Source organism: Nipponia nippon, unplaced genomic scaffold (assembly GCF_047370975.1).
Source record: "Nipponia nippon isolate SJK-2023a ecotype South Korea unplaced genomic scaffold, ASM4737097v1 scaffold_15, whole genome shotgun sequence".
NCBI classification, from domain to species: domain Eukaryota; kingdom Metazoa; phylum Chordata; class Aves; order Pelecaniformes; family Threskiornithidae; genus Nipponia; species Nipponia nippon.
The window spans coordinates 12,903,502-12,920,405 of record NW_028262331.1 but is presented as its reverse complement, the minus strand read 5'-3'; the positions used below and the strand labels follow the sequence as shown (position 1 = coordinate 12,920,405).

The following is a 16,904-nucleotide window of genomic DNA, read 5'->3' as shown; positions in this document are numbered from 1 at the left end:
CATTTTAATAGCTTTTAAGTGACTGGGAGCAAATTTTTGGTTTCTCCAAACCAACTTGAGGATTAAAAAACCATGCTGGCTTTATCCTGTTTTGGCTTTAAAATTGTCATTTGTTAAGTCTGTTTATGATTTCAGTGCTTGATGAAGTGACACTTGCATCACTTACATGACACGCTACAAATTTCTGTCAAGATGTTTACGATGACGTGCCTTTCTCAAATGTAAGCTGTTTTCCTTGTTGTGTTAGCCTGCTTAAAATTCATCTGGTTTTCTGGTGTGGTCATGTGTCGTAGAAATGTCTATGTTTACCAGGGTAAGTCCTTCACGTTGTCTTAGGTGTACATGTATGTGCCTGTAGAACTTGTGTGTGTGCGTGTGTGTGCGCGTGTGTCTGGGCAAGGCAAGGCAAGACAGCACCATAACTCCAGGCAAAATGGAGGAGGTGACTGCGAGTCACCCACTTACTCACTGGCATATACTGTGGGAAACCTGTATTTTGTGGTTTTGTAGAGCATTTGCTTTTTAGAGAAGGCAGGCAAGAAGGCAGACATCCCCTTCTCATTAACAAATTTATCACTTACAACCCTTATGTGAAACAAACTCAGTGTCAACTCTGAAACGAAGGCTGCACTGGAAATCACACCTAACTACAACAGGTGCTGAGCTGGCAGTTTCACAGAAGATTGTGAAATTTGATCACGCAGTGGGAAATAGAGCCACTCCTTGAGGGCAATATCTGGAAACGTAATGGGGAACCACCCTTCAAAGGTGATCTGTGTAATAATGGGGCTTAGAAACACTTTCTACCTGCTTTGCTTAGAAAATTATGAACATTTTAAATAGTGTTACTGGGTTTTGCACAAGCACACTATATTTAGCTGTACCTTGACTAGTCCTGTGCTCAGACACACCCAAGGCAATGAACTGCCCAGTGCGTACTTGCTACTACCATCGCTTCAAGGTGGAAACTGTTAATGAAATTTTCCGTTCTCTTTATGTCCCGGTATTATTGTTAGCTTTTCTTCTCTGTCTACAGATTACAGCTTTTCAGCTGTCGTCTTCTGGAAGCTGGGCATTTGTGTACCCCTTGAGTAACTTTTGCTGCAGCCATTTTCTGGTAAGTCTCTAACCTTTATATACTCATACATGCTAATGAACATGGAACACCCAGCATTATTGCATTGGCCCCATGACACTCTGTGCTACTTGATGTCTCTCTTCTTTCTTCTTGAGATTGCCGTAAAGATTGCACCTGTGCTCCTACATGTACTTATGCACACCACAGCCTCTGAATAATGTAGACTAATAGAAAAGACTTCAAAGAATCATAACACAGTTTTAAAGGGCTGGAAGGAGAGGCTGATGGGAAATGTTATAAGAATTCAACATTTCCTGCTTAGCTAAGCAGTAATTTAGAAGGACATGTAAACTATATGCAAGTATTTCAAAGAAAACAAAAAGCAAACAAAAGCTATGCGCGCTGCCCTGATGCTGTAGACAAAGAGCAAAGAAGGGAGAGGTTTGCAGCAAATCATCTGCTTGAGTTTGTCATTTTTTTGGGTACTCAGACACAGGGTGAGCAGGGTAATGAAAATATTTAGACAGGTTTGGATGTTATTTGATAGAGGTAAATGCAAAGGGAAAGAAGGTGAGTGGTTTAGCAGTGACCTGAGCAAGTCATTATGTGATTGAAATCAATTACCCAGGAGCTCCGTAGCAAACGAGAATAAATGTTCTTCCTTCTTGTGCTGTGGGTATTCTATTGGGTCCCTATCAAATATAAAACCAAAACACTATCTTTCAAAGCCAGCGAAGGGTTAATACCCAACTGTTCGTTCTGGGACAGTGATTTTCGAGAGCAGTTGTGCTTGTCAGGCCAATGAAGCTATCAGTGCAGAGGGAATCAGTGATCAGCAGATACCAGAATTGTCTTGACAGTTGGAACTGGAAAGAAACCACTGCAGGTCAGTGATTGCTAACATTTTATAAATCAAATGTACCTGCACTTTGTCCTCGTCTTCTAATAGTTAGGACAGAGAAAGAAAGAAGAAAGATTTTGAAGAGCGTGCATACTATTCTAGCGTGAAATTCACTCATGTTTGCTCATTGAACCAGTATGGTTCAAGTGGGATTTCGGAAATGCAATAGGCTTTGTGCAAAACTTAGGCAGGCAACAACAGAACAAAGCATTTGGTGCAAAGTTCAGGGGCAGGTATTGTACAACTGATCTGTCTGAACCCAATCTCATTTATGGTACTAAGTGCTTGATTTGGCAGTGTCTTTGGATAGTCCATATCTTTGTCAGTATGGTCATATCAGTAGCACTATGTGCTACTGAAAGTCGGTTCCAGCAGAATAGGGATTAAATATTTAACTGTATTAGAGGCTTTTGAAAAGTAAGATATTGGTTTTGAGAGTCCAAGGAGATTGGACTCTCAATAATGAAGTAATTAATACTTTAAAGATAAGAGGAAATCAATTATGCTAACTTCTCTGATTATTTCAAGATATTTTAGGGAAGCACACAGACAAGGAGTTGACACATGGAAGACAGAACTAGAAGCTGTGATACATAGCAGGAAAAATCTCCGTAACACGGAGGGTACATAAAAAAAATCTTTAATTCAATCATATATATTTTAGGCCACAGGGATTCTCCCCTTCTCAAGGGAATATTGCTATTCTCATCATGACCTTGCAGGCTACAATCTTACATAAATAACAATGGGACAGATATTCAAGGAAAAAATGGTCTTTTACATTCATAACAAGTGGACTGCAAATAAATATGCCTCAAAGTAATAGAGCGGGCTGACAGTATGTGATTTGTCTGTAATCATACAACACATGCCTTGCTGTGAATGCCCATAGAGTATATAACAATCGTACATTTTGAACATATACACAGAGGCCTGTATACTCATGTACAGGTGAATATTTCTATTGGTTGTGACAATACACAGATATATGCGTGAAATCAGGTCCATCGAGTCTCTCTCCTTCCTTTTATATACACACCTCTCTCTTCTTTCTCACTGCAGATTTCAGACTTTACAGGTGGAGCTTGAAAAGCGATGTAGCTAGTACTGGGGGAAAATCTACCCCTGCTGAGACAGAAAATCTAAAGATACCTGGAACAGTTGAAAAGCCAAAGGTTACCTCGTCTTACTGCTGGGGTAACAAAATTACCTGCTAAACAGCACTGTTAGGCAATTCTATTGCTGTTATCAACTGAATGATTTTGCTTGTAGGTGGCTTGTTCTTTTCCACAGACAGGCCTGTCTCTTAACCACTGCCTCGGCAAAACTTGTGTAGATGATAGGCTTGCTCTCATTGCAGTTCTAACAGGAACAGTTGTTGGTTCCCTTGCCTCTCCATCTTACGGGCATGAACCTGTCCTATTTGCCCAAGATGGGAAAGTTTGCAGTTGGAACAAGGATGAAGCCCAGGTGTTGATGGCAAGAGTTATCGTCAGAACTCCTATAATGTTGAGTACAAACCCAGCCTTGGCCTAGAATTATAAAAGAGAAGGGTTATTAGTTGAACTGAATACCTTTTTCCTTCCCTGCTGATTAGGATTGCTTTTATGGTTAGATTTTCTCTTTGGCCTTTTTTCACAACTCCATCAGAACTCCATCAAATTACATTCAAGCTGGCTTTCTTCACAAATACAATTTGTATTAGGGGAATATGAGTTTCCATTTGATAAAACTCTTAAACTAGAAGTCCTGAAATCCTTTTAATCCACTTCTGTAGGACTTCCTCTTCTGACCTGGCATCTGTCTCTAATGTTACTTTGGATTTCTTCTTGGATCAATTATAAATTAGGAAAGTTAGACAGTGCCATTTCTCACTGACAGCAAGCTTCTGTTGGAACACCTTCAGGAGGCCTTGGGTGTTTTTCAAAAGCTCAACAGCATCTTTATAAGGCTCTGTGTATATATTAGAGTCAGCGTGACCCTTTATTAATTCACACATGTATGTTCTTTCCATTTGACTTTAGCTGAGTACAGTGAGTTTTCTAAGACTGTTTCAAGAAGAACCAATGTTACAAAAAGGAAAGATCAAAACTAGTGATGGAAATTCTGAGAAGAATGTGCTTTTGCTCACCATGTCTATAACCTTGAGTTGTCCATATGAGAAGACAATGGCGTTAGGAGGAGTGGCCACTGGGAGCATGAATGCCAACGATGCAGAAAGTGTACAGGGCAGCATGACATAGAGTGGATTGAGGCAGATCGCTTCAGCCTATGCAAGAAGGGAGAGCAAAGATGATGGTTTTGATATACAAAAATGCATACAAATCTTTTGGCAGAAGACTGATTGTATTTGTCCGTGTCAGAAACCTCATTCTTCCACAAACACTGCAGCCACTCATATTTTCGTTCTGCTTTAGAAACTTCTAGTCAATGTCTGTGTGCAGCAAATGCAAGAATTGATTTTGTGGTCAGTGCTTTGTGTTCCCGATTGTGGAATCTGATCACTGCTGCAGTATAAATTAATAATAATAGCTGTATTCAACTCTAAAACCAGGAAAAAATGTAGAGTAGCTTCAAACTGGTTAAGAACAAAATTAAATTATCAGGGGAAACAGGGTAGCCCAAACTCTGAAGGCAAGTGGATCAGTTTAGGGGTTAGCTGAAGTCTGTGATTTTGGTGGAGCTTATTCCAGTTTCTGTTTGGAACCAGTTTTTCACACTGCAGAACTATGTCTACCCCAGCAACAGGAATCTCCTGTGGAAATGCAGAAGTCTGAATTAGGTCATAGAGCTTGACTAACGCTATCACCTTCAGAGACTTCTGGAAGGCTAGTGGTCAGAGTGAAATACAGTAATGGAATGTTGCAGGGAAGCAAATGCTACTGCTGTTGCTGTCTCTGTGCAGAACAAATAGGAAAAAACAAGTACAGCTGGCAGTGACCTCATGAGGTTGTTTAGGCCAGAAGGCAAAGTCTAATATGCCAGTGAATTTAATCCCTTTACTGTTCACCAGCAATGATTTTAGAAAGGTTGAACTAAGCACGATGTGTGTGAATATATGTGCATGCACATACATGTATGTATATTTTAAGTCTTGTATTCCTGATCAGATACACGAACCAGTGCTCGGCTATGTCACCCAGTTAGTTTTTATAATTGAGCAGATGTGTGCTTGGAGAAGAGTTGAAAGCTGTTCTTATAAGAGTATTTTGAAACGCTGGCACTTACCATTGAAGCCAGAATAGGGAGAAAGAGGGTAGTGGTGGCCACATTGCTGGTGCACTCGGTGAAAGTGGCAATAAGGAGACACAACAGGAGAGCAATAGCTGGATGAGGGATGTGCTGCAGAGGAGTCAGTTTGCTACCTAACCATGAAGACAGACCAGATTCCTGTAACAGAGGAAAGAGGTCTGTCAAGATAGTAGGTTGGAGAAGAAATAGCCACATCACAGTCCAATTACATGTCTCATACCAATTCTACCTTCCTTACTTACAGGAGTTCTCATACAAACTGCTTTCTGTAGAAAACATGTAAGAGGCAGTGCTCATAGACATGATAATTCGGTAGGTTAAATAAAAATAAATGTGCTTTCCCTTCCAAAGAATTTGAAAGAAGAAGATACTACGTTTACAGTATGTTATTGATAGAAAATAATTATTTCTCTGTTCAGGCCATTGGTTGTACATGATCAATATTCAGGGCTTTTTTTTTTTTTAATCTAAACAAAGACCTTTGAACTCACTTTCTAAAATACTTTCATATATCTTAGCAGATATTCTAGCAATTTAATGTAATTTTGTCACATTGTCTGAGATCTTGATCAGCTACCTGAAGTTTTTCATACCTTTCATCCTTCTTAGTCACTGAAAAATGCCAGCATCTTCCCTACCATTTTGGGCATCATTATTATTCAGCTGTTCTCAAGAGAACATATCCTGACTGTGCCTGTCTTGCTTCTTCATGCATTAGGGCCTAGCTTTCTTACTGGTTTTGCAACCACCATTCTTCTTCATATCCTCCCTATTTCATATCTTGGCTGCTTCAGCCTGTCTCTTCTGACATGGAAAAGTGCTGTCTCACAGGAGGGCTGGAATCTGTCTTGAAAGGACTAGTCTAATTCCCTGTCCTAGGGCAGGATCAGCTTTACCTAAATAATTATTGATAGATGTTTTTCAAACTTGTTGTTAAAAATCCCTAGCAATGACATTTCCAAACTCTCCCCAGATAGATAATTTTTTCAAGTGCTTAACTATCTTTACAGTTGGAACACTTTCCTACTGCTTAACCTAAACCTTCTTAGCTGCAAATTAAGCCCTTTAGCACCATCAGAATATAAAAAAGTGTACTATCTTCCTTTCTGCAGCAGCTTTTATGTATTTGATGACTTAATCTAGAATAAAATAATGTAATTTCTTGAATCTTTCCTTTTCCCAACATGTTTCCCAGAGATCCAATCAGTCTTATTACCTCCCTCTAAACTTTCTTCATATAGCCCACACATTGTTGAAGATTGATATCCAAAACTGAATACATTACTGTGCCTGAGGACTTACCAGTCCTGAGGGGAAGGATTATATTTTACATGTCTAATGTATGATGGTCCTACCTATAGTTCCCAGTTGTTTGCTTTTTTCTCAGCAGCAATATAAAAATATTGACTAGAAGAAGGTGTACGAGCAGCTTTAAAACTTAGCCAGTCGTTTCCACACCTTGCATTTGTGATACTTGGTTATTTCTTCCTATTTCCCATATTGAGTTGCATCCTTGTTTTCTAGAAACACTTCTACAGGTCATTGTGATCTTTGAATTCTAAACTAGTATTTCCAGGCGCTTGAAGCCTTTTCCAATTTGTTTATTGTCTATAGATGTAATAAATGTATTGTCTGTTCCATCACCTAAGTCATTACTGAAAAATAATTTGTAGCACTGGACTCCTGGCAGATGCCTGCAGAAGTACATCAGTACATCCTTCAGTTTGACAGCCAGATGTTTTTATCTGCTCCTGAAGGTTCTCTAGCTAGCTCTACATTTGTCTTCTAGTAGTTTAATTTAAATCATATTTCCATAAGTAGTTTGTTTGAAATAGTTTGGAGACCCATCCTGGGCACATTATCTCCTCATGCTTGCCACATCAGTTAAGTTTTATTTAATAGAACCTTTAATGTATTGGGGTAGTTTCTTAATCATCCACTTTTCTAGAAACACAGGTAATCATGCTGCCTTGATTGGTAGTACCGTCCCAGTTGCATAGGGAACAACAAAGATTTGTTCTAATCACAGGACTCCTCCTAAGGATGGTGAAGTTTGTCCTACTGCCATGAGCTGGGGAAATGTGCGTTTGGTGCTACCAGCATGCCCTCTTGCGTTCTGGGAGAGCACGGATGAAAAGCAAGACGGGAAACACCCAGGAAGACACAAATACCAGGTGAGCAGAGGAATGTTACCTCGCTGCCTTTGGCTAAGGCAAAGCCACCTCCCAGCAGAATCACAATGTTCCATGGCATTTTCTGGTGAACTACTTTCCAGTCCAAGAGAGGTGGAGGTGCTCGGATCTTTGACTTGCTGCCTAAAATCCAGAAAGATTTTGTAAGCCATGTTACATTCCCCAAAGAAAGGAGGACTTCTTGGTGGGAGGTGAGTTTAGTCTGAACATCAGGAAATGCTTCTGTCAGCAAGATCAAGTAGACTGTGGAGTTATCTCCTAAAGCAAATGATGGGAGCCTCATCAACAAAGCTTTTAAAACTTGACTTGCAAAAATACTAATGAATGATCTGTAGCTGCTCCAAGAGGCATAGTAGAATAAAGGTAAAAGTGAGTTAAAAGCATGGCACCATATCTGCAGAACTGTATGTGTTTCTGTTAAGTCATGTATTCTCTCCTGAAGACTCCAGCTTCAGAAGCTTTTACATATGTGTATACTAGTGTCTGGGACACTGCTGGGATAAGTGTTTCCTACTCAGTTAAATGACAAGAAACAGAGAACTTTTATGGGGTATAGGCCTTACCTAGCCTAAAGCATACAGCTGTAGCTATGCAGGAGGAGCGGTTTGAAATCTTGTTTAGTGTTTGAAATTTCCTTTGTAAATCTAAAATGTAAAACTTCCCGTGTCCCTATTCTGACAGTTGATTTTTTATGCCTTCGGTAAACTTACCTGTTTGTTGCTTGTCTCTGTCATTGTTAGAAATGTCGGAAGGGATGATGAACAACAAAACTGAAATGAAGATGGCAACTGTAGCATCAGTGACATAGCTGCAATAGATCAGTCAGAAATTTAGTCTAGTCATGTTTTCATCTTTATGAAATTTAGCCTACTTCATTTTTATTCAAAGTGAGGAGGAATAGTGGTGATACCTTGTATTATTTTTGTTGAAAAGAACTGTTGCCCAGCCTGGTATGAAGCCAGGGTCTCTTGTAAACCAGAGCAGTACCAGTAGTATGAAGAGGATCAAAACTGCTATTTCTGCAAATTTCATTGAGCCCAATTTCTTGGTCTCTTCCTTGATAATATCATAGGCCCGTTGCTCCTTAGCCTTTGCAGCGGCATTTGCAGCACAGCCAAAATTCTTCTGAAAACTGGAAAAAATGGACAAGAAATATCAGAGAAATTTGCCAGATATCCTCAGAGTTAAGAATCCAAAATTTATACTCAGTCATATTGTCTTTTAGATATATGTATTTATATATGCATATAGAAATTATATATAAATTACTGTCATAGCATCAGCAGCCATAGGTGTTGGACAGTAACTGCATTGTACTGTGTAGTGCCAAGATGATCAGAGGGAAGCTTCTTACCCCTAAAAGCTCATGATCTAAATATAAACAGGTGTGCTATCTGGGCACACGGGGAAATAACGACAATGTTAGTGTGACTGACGCAGCTGTATGATCACCAGGAAGTAAACAGTTGCCAAGCTTTTTAAAATTATGGAAAAGGAGAATTTTAAAAGAGGAATTTGAAGATGAAAGTGCCATTGCAGGTATTGCAGAGCTCTTTCCATTTAAAAGAAAGGAGGTTGGGGATAATACAAAAGCGATAGGCTAAGTATTAAACAGGTAGGTAACGCAAGCTGGTTGTATGGGGCGATTAGCATTGGGAACTGGCACACTACTAATCCTCTAGGTCTGTAGCAACTCTCGTCACAAAGGTATTTACCAGCTGTATGTGGAAATCAATTTCCTGGTTTGAAGCACAACAATCTTTCAGGACATGAAAGCAATGCTACAGAACAGGTTATATGCAGTTATAACTTTGTATTTGCAGCTACAGAGTATATTTAGCTGGGATTTGATCAGGTTCCTTGGAGAAAAAGTTGCAGTATTTTAGCAGATAGTATGCTGTTCTGCTAGCCTCTGTTGTATGTGAGGACTTTGTCGCTTGCTGTCTGACTTTCAAGCATAGGCTCATCAACAGAAGCATCACTGGTGTTACAACACGTAATGAGTACTTGCTAGCAGGCCTGTCAGCTGTATTACAACGTGTAAAGGCTACTTACTTAAAGCCCAAGTACAGTATCTGCAGCCAAATCCATGCCAAAATCAGTAACACGATCATGGTGGGGAAGGCAAAGGAGAACCAAGAGGCAAAGTTGATGATATTGCCATTGTTAGGAAAGAGCCTGTAAAATGTAGATGGCTGTTAGCGTCCAAAATTCTGCATTCTCTTCCGTATTTCATTAATGATTCAGAAAAGAGGAGGTACTATGAGGCCCACTAAGGAAGAGAAGCTAACTTCCTGACAAAGTTACCAAATTGGTATTTTCCTTCTCTGTGTTGGCTGGAAGTCAGCTGTAGCAGAATGATGCTGTTCGGTGAGTATGTAATCCCAAATTCAACCAGACTTACTCATCAACTTGTCCTTGCAGTACCAGATTTGGTGTTGTCCCAGTCAGAGTTGCAATCCCTCCAATACTGGCTGAGTAACAAATGCAGAGAGACATTCCCTTGCATAATTTCTTGTGTTTCTCCTCTAGCAGATTTTCTTTTTTCTTTCTGTCTTCCTCGACTGTCAGGACATGACTATTACCTGGGTGCCAAGACAGGAACAAAAGAGTTACAGGAGCTCGACTGGATAGGAAAAGATCTTGTGCCTGCGTGATTCAGTACTTCAAGGCTAGGACACAACGGACTCAAAGCTGAAGGAGCCAGATTTCCTCATTTTAAGGCTGGCATTGTTAGTTCTTTGATCTTCTGTCAATTTTCACTGGTTGTCTTGATACAGAGCAGTTTTTCAGAGGAATAGAATTTGAAATGTGTGATAAAGCCCGAACATACTGCTGACCTTCTCGATGAACTAGGGCAATGTCTGAACTGCACACGGCAGGGAGAGAGGCAAGAATTCAGGGAGGTACAACAGAGTCAGAGGAGCTGGACTGAAGGGAACTCGTTCTGTACCAGCACGTGACTGCTGGCACTGAGATTTACATTCAGAAACACTTGAGTTGTCTCAAAGATTGGAAGAGGGCAAGACAGCTGGTAAAGAGATATTATTGCTGATTGTGTATCTTTGGATTAGAAAGATCATTTTAATCCCCAACCTTCCGGCATGAAGTAGGCCAGAAATTTTCCCTCAGAAATTCCCTATTATCTGATAAGTTACACAGTAGATAATAATTGAACTAACATATATATATATAGGGAAATATCAAGCCTAATGTGAAGGCTTCAGCTAATGGATAATTGATACATTTTGTTGTTTTATTGATTAGTTATCATCGCTTCATATTTTCAATCTATTTCTAACTTCAGCCAAGTCAGTAGATCTTATTGTGCTTTCATCTGGTTCATGGAGGAGCCTCATAAATGCTCTCTGATACAGTCAGGATACTTTAGGTACATTCTTCTTTTATAATTTACTAGCAACTGTAATGACAGTGAAGAAGGCATCAGGTTATCTTCCATTATCCCAAAGAGAAAAACACCCATAATCAGCTCACCTTTTTCCTCTGTTTCTTTGGAGCTCTCTGGTTTGGTTGGCTCTTCCTGCAGCTCAAAGGCTTTATTGATGTTTTCAGATGCTTGGCCAGCTGCGCTAGACTCTACTTCTGACTTGTGCAGCTGTTCCAACACCGCTTGTGCTATTGGGACCATCATGGCAGTGGTGGCGGTATTGCTGATCCACATCGACAGGAAGGCGGTCACAACCATGAAACCCATGAGAAGTCTGAAATGAGGAGGTTTGAAAAAGCCAGTTCAGAACTCAGCACTGTAATGCCCTTTCTTTGTTACAAAGCTTTGGTTGCAAATGCTGGGTTTGGAAAATGCTTAGCAATTCACACCTAGTACTTCCTCTTACCCTAGTTCGCTTTGTGAATGACACAGTCAGATTTAACATAAATTTTTCTTTTTGCAATTTCAGCCAATTGTGCTTTTACATTCTTATGACTAGGAAAGTGGGAGCTGGTATCTTGGAGCAAACAGTTTATCTAGTCTGTATCCTGCTTATTCCGTATGCTTCAGAGGAAGATGTAACACAATAACACATATTAATGTATTAGAATATATCTTGAAGAGGAATTGCAAACTGAGTTTGATCCCAAATGGCAATCAGTTTAAGCCATAAGGAAGATGATCTCTTTTTTTGTGATTTTATCCCACCCCTGTCATTTAAGATTCTCTTCTTACTCATATAAAATTCTAATCCTTGTTTCAGTATTACTATGTTATTTGTCTCAAAATTATTCTTTAGATGAGATGTAGATTAGATATTAGATGAAAAGGGCTTTATCTTGTATGCATTTCTATTCTATTGCTTTGTAATTTCCTTCAGTATTCATGATCTGAGACAAATTAAATAGGGCCATGGAGCCTCTGCATAGCTTAACGTTCTGGTCTGGTAAACATTTGTTCTTTTCAAAACAAGCATCCCCATATTTTCTCTTCTCTTTGCAATCAGTATAACAGTTAGAGAGTATATGTTTTCTGTGTTTCAGCTGTAGTCTTTCCTGATTGTCTAAAGCTGTGCTCCTGGCCAAGCCTAGCAGCACCCTTGTCTTTTCAGAATTGACTCTCTTGTTGCTATTTCTCCACCTAAAGCCATTTGGAATTCAAAAAAGAGGCACCAGGTCTGTAACACATCAAAGGATCCCCGTTTGCAAGCTTTGCTCAGGCACTGACTCACTTGGATTGTAGAAAAGCATCTGTAGGGTATGATTTGGAGATTCACATAGGAGACTACAGGCAACTCTGAGATAGGAACTAATGCCATAAAGTCCTTTATCCCACAGCGTTTTCGTGACCGTTACTCACAGGGCTGGTCTGACACCAGTGATAAGCAAGACCCGCAGAGCAACGCGCTTGTGTAGGTGCCAGTTCTCAATAGCAATAGCCATCAGCAGTCCCCCAATAAAAAGCATGTTGGTGTCCTTCAGATACTCCCTGCAGACCTGTAACGTGGAACAAGGGAGAGAAAACAGGGACAAGAAGCCAATGTTTAGAGAGAAGGCACTTTCTGAGGGAGAATCTTGTCCCAAAGACATTAGCATGCAGTAGCTAAACAGTGAATTTGGTTTCAGATTAGCAGCTCCACCCAGAGTTCACTCTGGACTCATGCAAGTTCTGTTCCATGGAGAGGACAGACAATTCCCTGTGTGAAAATAGCGCGATTTTCTCTTCTTTGCACCACACTCTGGAAATCACCCTGGAAATAATCCCAGAATAAGAGAAGCTGACCACTAAATACATAGGCAAAGAGTAAGATCTCTTACTGTTGTTGAATCCATGATATTCATTAGTGGGAACAGCAGGACAGGAAAGAGAGCTGTGACAGCCAACGGCAAGGCTTCCGTGCACCAAAACAGTGCCATCACTATGATAACATAACCACATTGGGCCTCCTAACAAAAGAAGAGCACATGCAATCAGAACAGACTGTACATCTCACTTAGGCTTTGAGAAGGCAACAGCCCATAATTATATTCATTGCCTGATAAAGGGATTTGGGAAAAGGTTATTTTCTATCTTTCTCTCCCATCTATCCTCCTACGCATGCAGATTCTAATCAAATTACAAACTATTCAACAACCTTGTCAGAACTGTGAGGAAAAGATTGGAGCCTCCAAGAAACTGAGGAAAAAAACCAAACTGGTGACTGAACCCTTCGTGATAATGGACTGGCAGTCCTTGCACAAGGGACTTCCTGATTTTGCTGATGGTGGTATTTTCTTTTTATATATTTCTGTCTTTGAGTTGCAGAAATAGTTACTGATCCAGTCAAGGTTTCTCCACCTTTTTCTCCGCGTGTTTCGGGACATGGCCCAGATGAACCCCAACTAATTTCAACAGCCTGGATTCCTTGTACTGTAAATACTTTTATCTATTTTTCATTGGATTTTTTTAGCTTAGTACCGACTTTGAAAGGCTCACTGACAAACTGGTCACAGATCAGTTTCAGCTTCCACTGGCTTTGACTTGTTTCTTTCAAGAAAGTATGATCCCCTATTTCATGTTACTCTCTTTCTGAGAAAACATTGATTTAGTTCTGCTTTGGACAACCACTCCAAATTTTATGTGAAAATATTTAACTTGGTCCCATACACTAAAAAGATTCAAAATAACATGTCACCACAGATTTTCATATGGCTGGGCTGATGCAGAAAGCAAGGAAAAGTAACACTGCAGGTTACAGTGTCTTCTCATTTTGGAACTAGCACAATAATGGGCGCCAGCAAATCCAAAGGAAGAAGAAAGTGGTTGTGTGGTCTTGGATCAAGGATGTCCACTAAAATATGCTGGGCAGTGTGAATGAAGATGTAGTGATGCTTATTGAGAAAACAATGAAGAGATGGAAATTGTAATGGCTAGATTACGGAGAAGTCAACCAAGGAGCTGGAATAGTGGCTGGCAGGATCCAACCTGTGATACGTTAGAACATGCTCAGGACGTCAGAACATGGCATGGAAGTTACAGAGCTGGTGAAGGGAAAGGACGAGCAGGGGAGCTGAACAGTCTGGAGGAAAGAAGATAGCAATCTAGGTGGTAAATTACCAAAGCAGCAGGGTTGGAGAAGTAAAGCTGAGAGAGATTCATGAAGGGATGAAAAGAGGCCTTTTTGAGCCTTATTTTTGAATGAGAGTTGTAAGAACCTTAATTATACACCCCAGCAAGCACTGAAAGCAGTTTTCCATTTTGATGATCTTTTTTTTCCCATTTTTGTTATGAAGAGAGGCCCATGGGTGCCTTTTGAGAGACCCTAGCAGGACTTTGGAACATATATCATAAGCACAGTGCTATTCTCTTCCAGCCTGCTGCGAACAGGCTCACAGTAAAAGGCTTTTCACAAAGTCAGTTGTCCTGTAAGGACATTCCTCTGTCTTTAGACAAAATCTTTGGCATTGTCTGCTCTCATTTGTAATGGTTTAGTGTCCAGTGCTATGTCATTATAGGACAGGTTAATAGCTCAACAGAACAGAAAAATGTGAGATTCCATCCTGTAAGTTGTTTGCTTACAACACTGCGTGCTGAGGTACCAGCTTTTCCTGCTGAGCAGTACCACGATGCACAATTCTAACACAAGAAATCTTCTTACAGATTGCAAAGGGAAAAGGCCAGGACCTTTTAAATTTTTGTGTTGCAGCTGACTACGTAGAAACCAGAGAGTCATTTTCAAAGAGGAACTGAACCAAGACTGCCAAGTCATTCCACAGGCAATACCAAGGACTTATTGTATGGTAACAATGACTCTAGCAAGTAAGTTAGCACTCGTGGCCTCAGAACAAAAAAAAAAATACCTCTCTCTTTCTGGCTACTTAGAACTTTTCTGATCCAGATCTCTCTTAACTTCAGTAACTCTTTGCCTATGGAAAGTTAACTAGAAAATAAGTACTTTTTCTGTTTTTCTTAGAATCATAGAATCGTTTAGGTTGGAAAAGACCTTTCAGATCATAAAGCTGAACCATTAACCCAGCACTGCCAAGGCCACCACTAAACCACGTCCCTAAGTGCCACATCTCCCTGGCTTTTAAACACCCCCAGGGATGGGGACTCAACCACTGCCCTGGGCAGCCTGTGCCAGGGCCTGACAGCCCTTTCGGGGAAGAAATTTTTCCTCGTATCCCATCTAAACCTCCCCTGACACAACTTAAGGCCCTTTCCTCTTGTCCTATTGCTTGTTACTTGGCAAAAGAGACAATTTTTCTTCTTAGTAAGCTTTTAAGTGATAGTTTAAGCTTAAGTTTATTTGCAGAGCAAGGGAATAGGAGGACATGCCTGATCTGTGACCACATTTCACCTCAGGCCAGTGCCACTCTATCATTTTTGCTTGCAATCCTCTGGTCATAGCTCCGAAGTCTCTGATAACACTCAGAAAAAGAGCTGTGAGGGAGAAGGAGTTTTGGGACAGGCTGCACAAAAGACAGGGAAGAGCGAGTGGAGTGAAGAGGGAAGCTTGGCAAAGGAGACTAGAAACTGGGAGTCAGGAGGGACTGGGAGACAGGCAGGCAGGCAGAGACCAGAGGAAAGAGCTATGACTTGACATCCAAAGAGCAGTGACAGGAGAGGTAGATTCGGACTAGCTACGTAATGATGCTGGACTGTAGTAAGAGACCTGAAGACCAGAGATAAGATCTGTCTGCATGAAGAGACTGGGAGTGGGGGAAGTAAGCCAGAGTGAAGCAGCAGCAGAACACTGGCAGTCTGCCTGCTCCCAGTGCTGTATTTAAACCATCCATGTCTCAGAAATACCTGTCCCACTGCTACAGGTTTTTGTAGCTAACTTTTTCTGAAGGAATCCTAAGCAAGGTGTCTTCCGAAACTTGACATTTTAGATTTTAAATCATTGGTTGCAAAGATTCTTACAGATATATGCTAAAAAAAGAGAGAAATACATATTGTTTTGTCCTTATGTATCAGAATGCCTTGTCCATCTGACCAAGAAAAAAATGCCTCTTCTGTCTGGCAATGACAACAAGGAAAAAATTAAAAGAGGTTGTGGACTGGATACTTTTAGAAAATCAGAAGGCGGATTAAAATTGAGCCTTAGATTGCAACTTAGGTTCACATGTATGAGCTTCAGCATAGAAAATCCTTTTCTAGATCAGTTAGATGCAAAGCAAAAGTTACAAAATTGCATGTCACTGAGCGTTCTTCTAGAATATGCAGTCACAGATGTATCTGTTCATCCATCCTGTTGCTTTTATATTCCCCCACTGTCAGTGGTCAAAGGGGTCTGCTCAGAAAAAAAAGATCTTCAAGCAATAAATGAAGGAAGCACCTCTGAGAAAGAATCTGTATGTTCTCTTCAGCTCTGTCACTCAAAAGGAGAGATTTGGAGATTTGGCTCTCAAATTCAATTTAAAAAATTCTTACCTTGGTAGGAACAGCCAGAGGCAGAGGAAGAAACAAAAGGGGTACAAGCACTATGATCAGGTATTTCCTGAAGGCTAGGGTCATCTGCAAGAAGCCAGCCATGGTGCTGGAGCTAGCCCAGTGCTGAAAGGTCCGAGTTCTGCTGCTGGAGACTATATAAACACTCGGGAGTATTAACCGTTGACCTCAGAAGGTTGGGTGTTGTTTTTGGAACTGTAATCGGAGAAAGAAGGAAGAGAACAAAGAAGGGAGGGGACAGCAAAAGAGTGTCAGACCAGGAACTTTCTTAAGACAATCTTCCTGATAACTGATAAATCCAGGAGAAAATTAACTCCTTGTGGACCAAGTAGGTTTATTAAAAGCATCCTGAAATGACCTACGCTTTGTTTAAAGAATATTAATGCTTTGGTCTTTAATAATGCCTTCTTTGTATAGGTACCGTTATTCCTCCCATAAAAAAGAGAAACGGCTCCCTCCATAATAGGTAGAAAATTGTTTTAAAAATATGTAGAGTACTGAAAAACACATCTGCATCTGTAGTACTCAAACATAGAGATTAGAAACATCTAGGCAAAATGCTATATGATCGTCCTTGTATGCGCTGAGAAATTCTTTGGG

The 16,904-nt window shown here is 40.4% G+C and overlaps 1 protein-coding gene across 1 annotated transcript; it reads right to left on the bottom strand.

Annotated features, from left to right (window-relative positions):
* Nucleotides 1–3,306: 3,306 nt before the first annotated feature.
* SLC13A2 (solute carrier family 13 member 2) lies at nt 3,307–16,397 on the bottom strand. Its single transcript, XM_087751873.1, has 12 exons — nt 16,287–16,397; nt 12,689–12,817; nt 12,231–12,367; nt 10,919–11,145; nt 9,828–10,008; nt 9,479–9,601; nt 8,334–8,555; nt 8,134–8,231; nt 7,425–7,546; nt 5,208–5,369; nt 4,111–4,248; nt 3,307–3,511 (listed from the first exon to the last, which is right to left on the bottom strand). Exons 1-12 carry the CDS (start codon nt 16,386–16,388, stop codon nt 3,380–3,382), a joined length of 1,773 nt encoding a protein of 590 aa, XP_087607999.1. The 5' UTR covers nt 16,389–16,397; the 3' UTR covers nt 3,307–3,379.
* Nucleotides 16,398–16,904: the final 507 nt, after the last annotated feature.

Excerpts from the sequence above, each read along its gene's own strand:
- SLC13A2 (XM_087751873.1), bottom strand. The coding sequence starts at position 16,388 with ATGGCTGGCTTCTTGCAGATGACCCTAGCCTTCAGGAAATACCTGATC. Across the intron at positions 12,818-16,286 it reads CTCTGGCTGTTCCTACCAAG|GAGGCCCAATGTGGTTATGT; the intron begins GTAAGAATTTTT and ends TTCTTTTGTTAG. Across the intron at positions 8,556-9,478 it reads ATACTGTACTTGGGCTTTAA|TTTTCAGAAGAATTTTGGCT; the intron begins GTAAGTAGCCTT and ends CATTTTTTCCAG.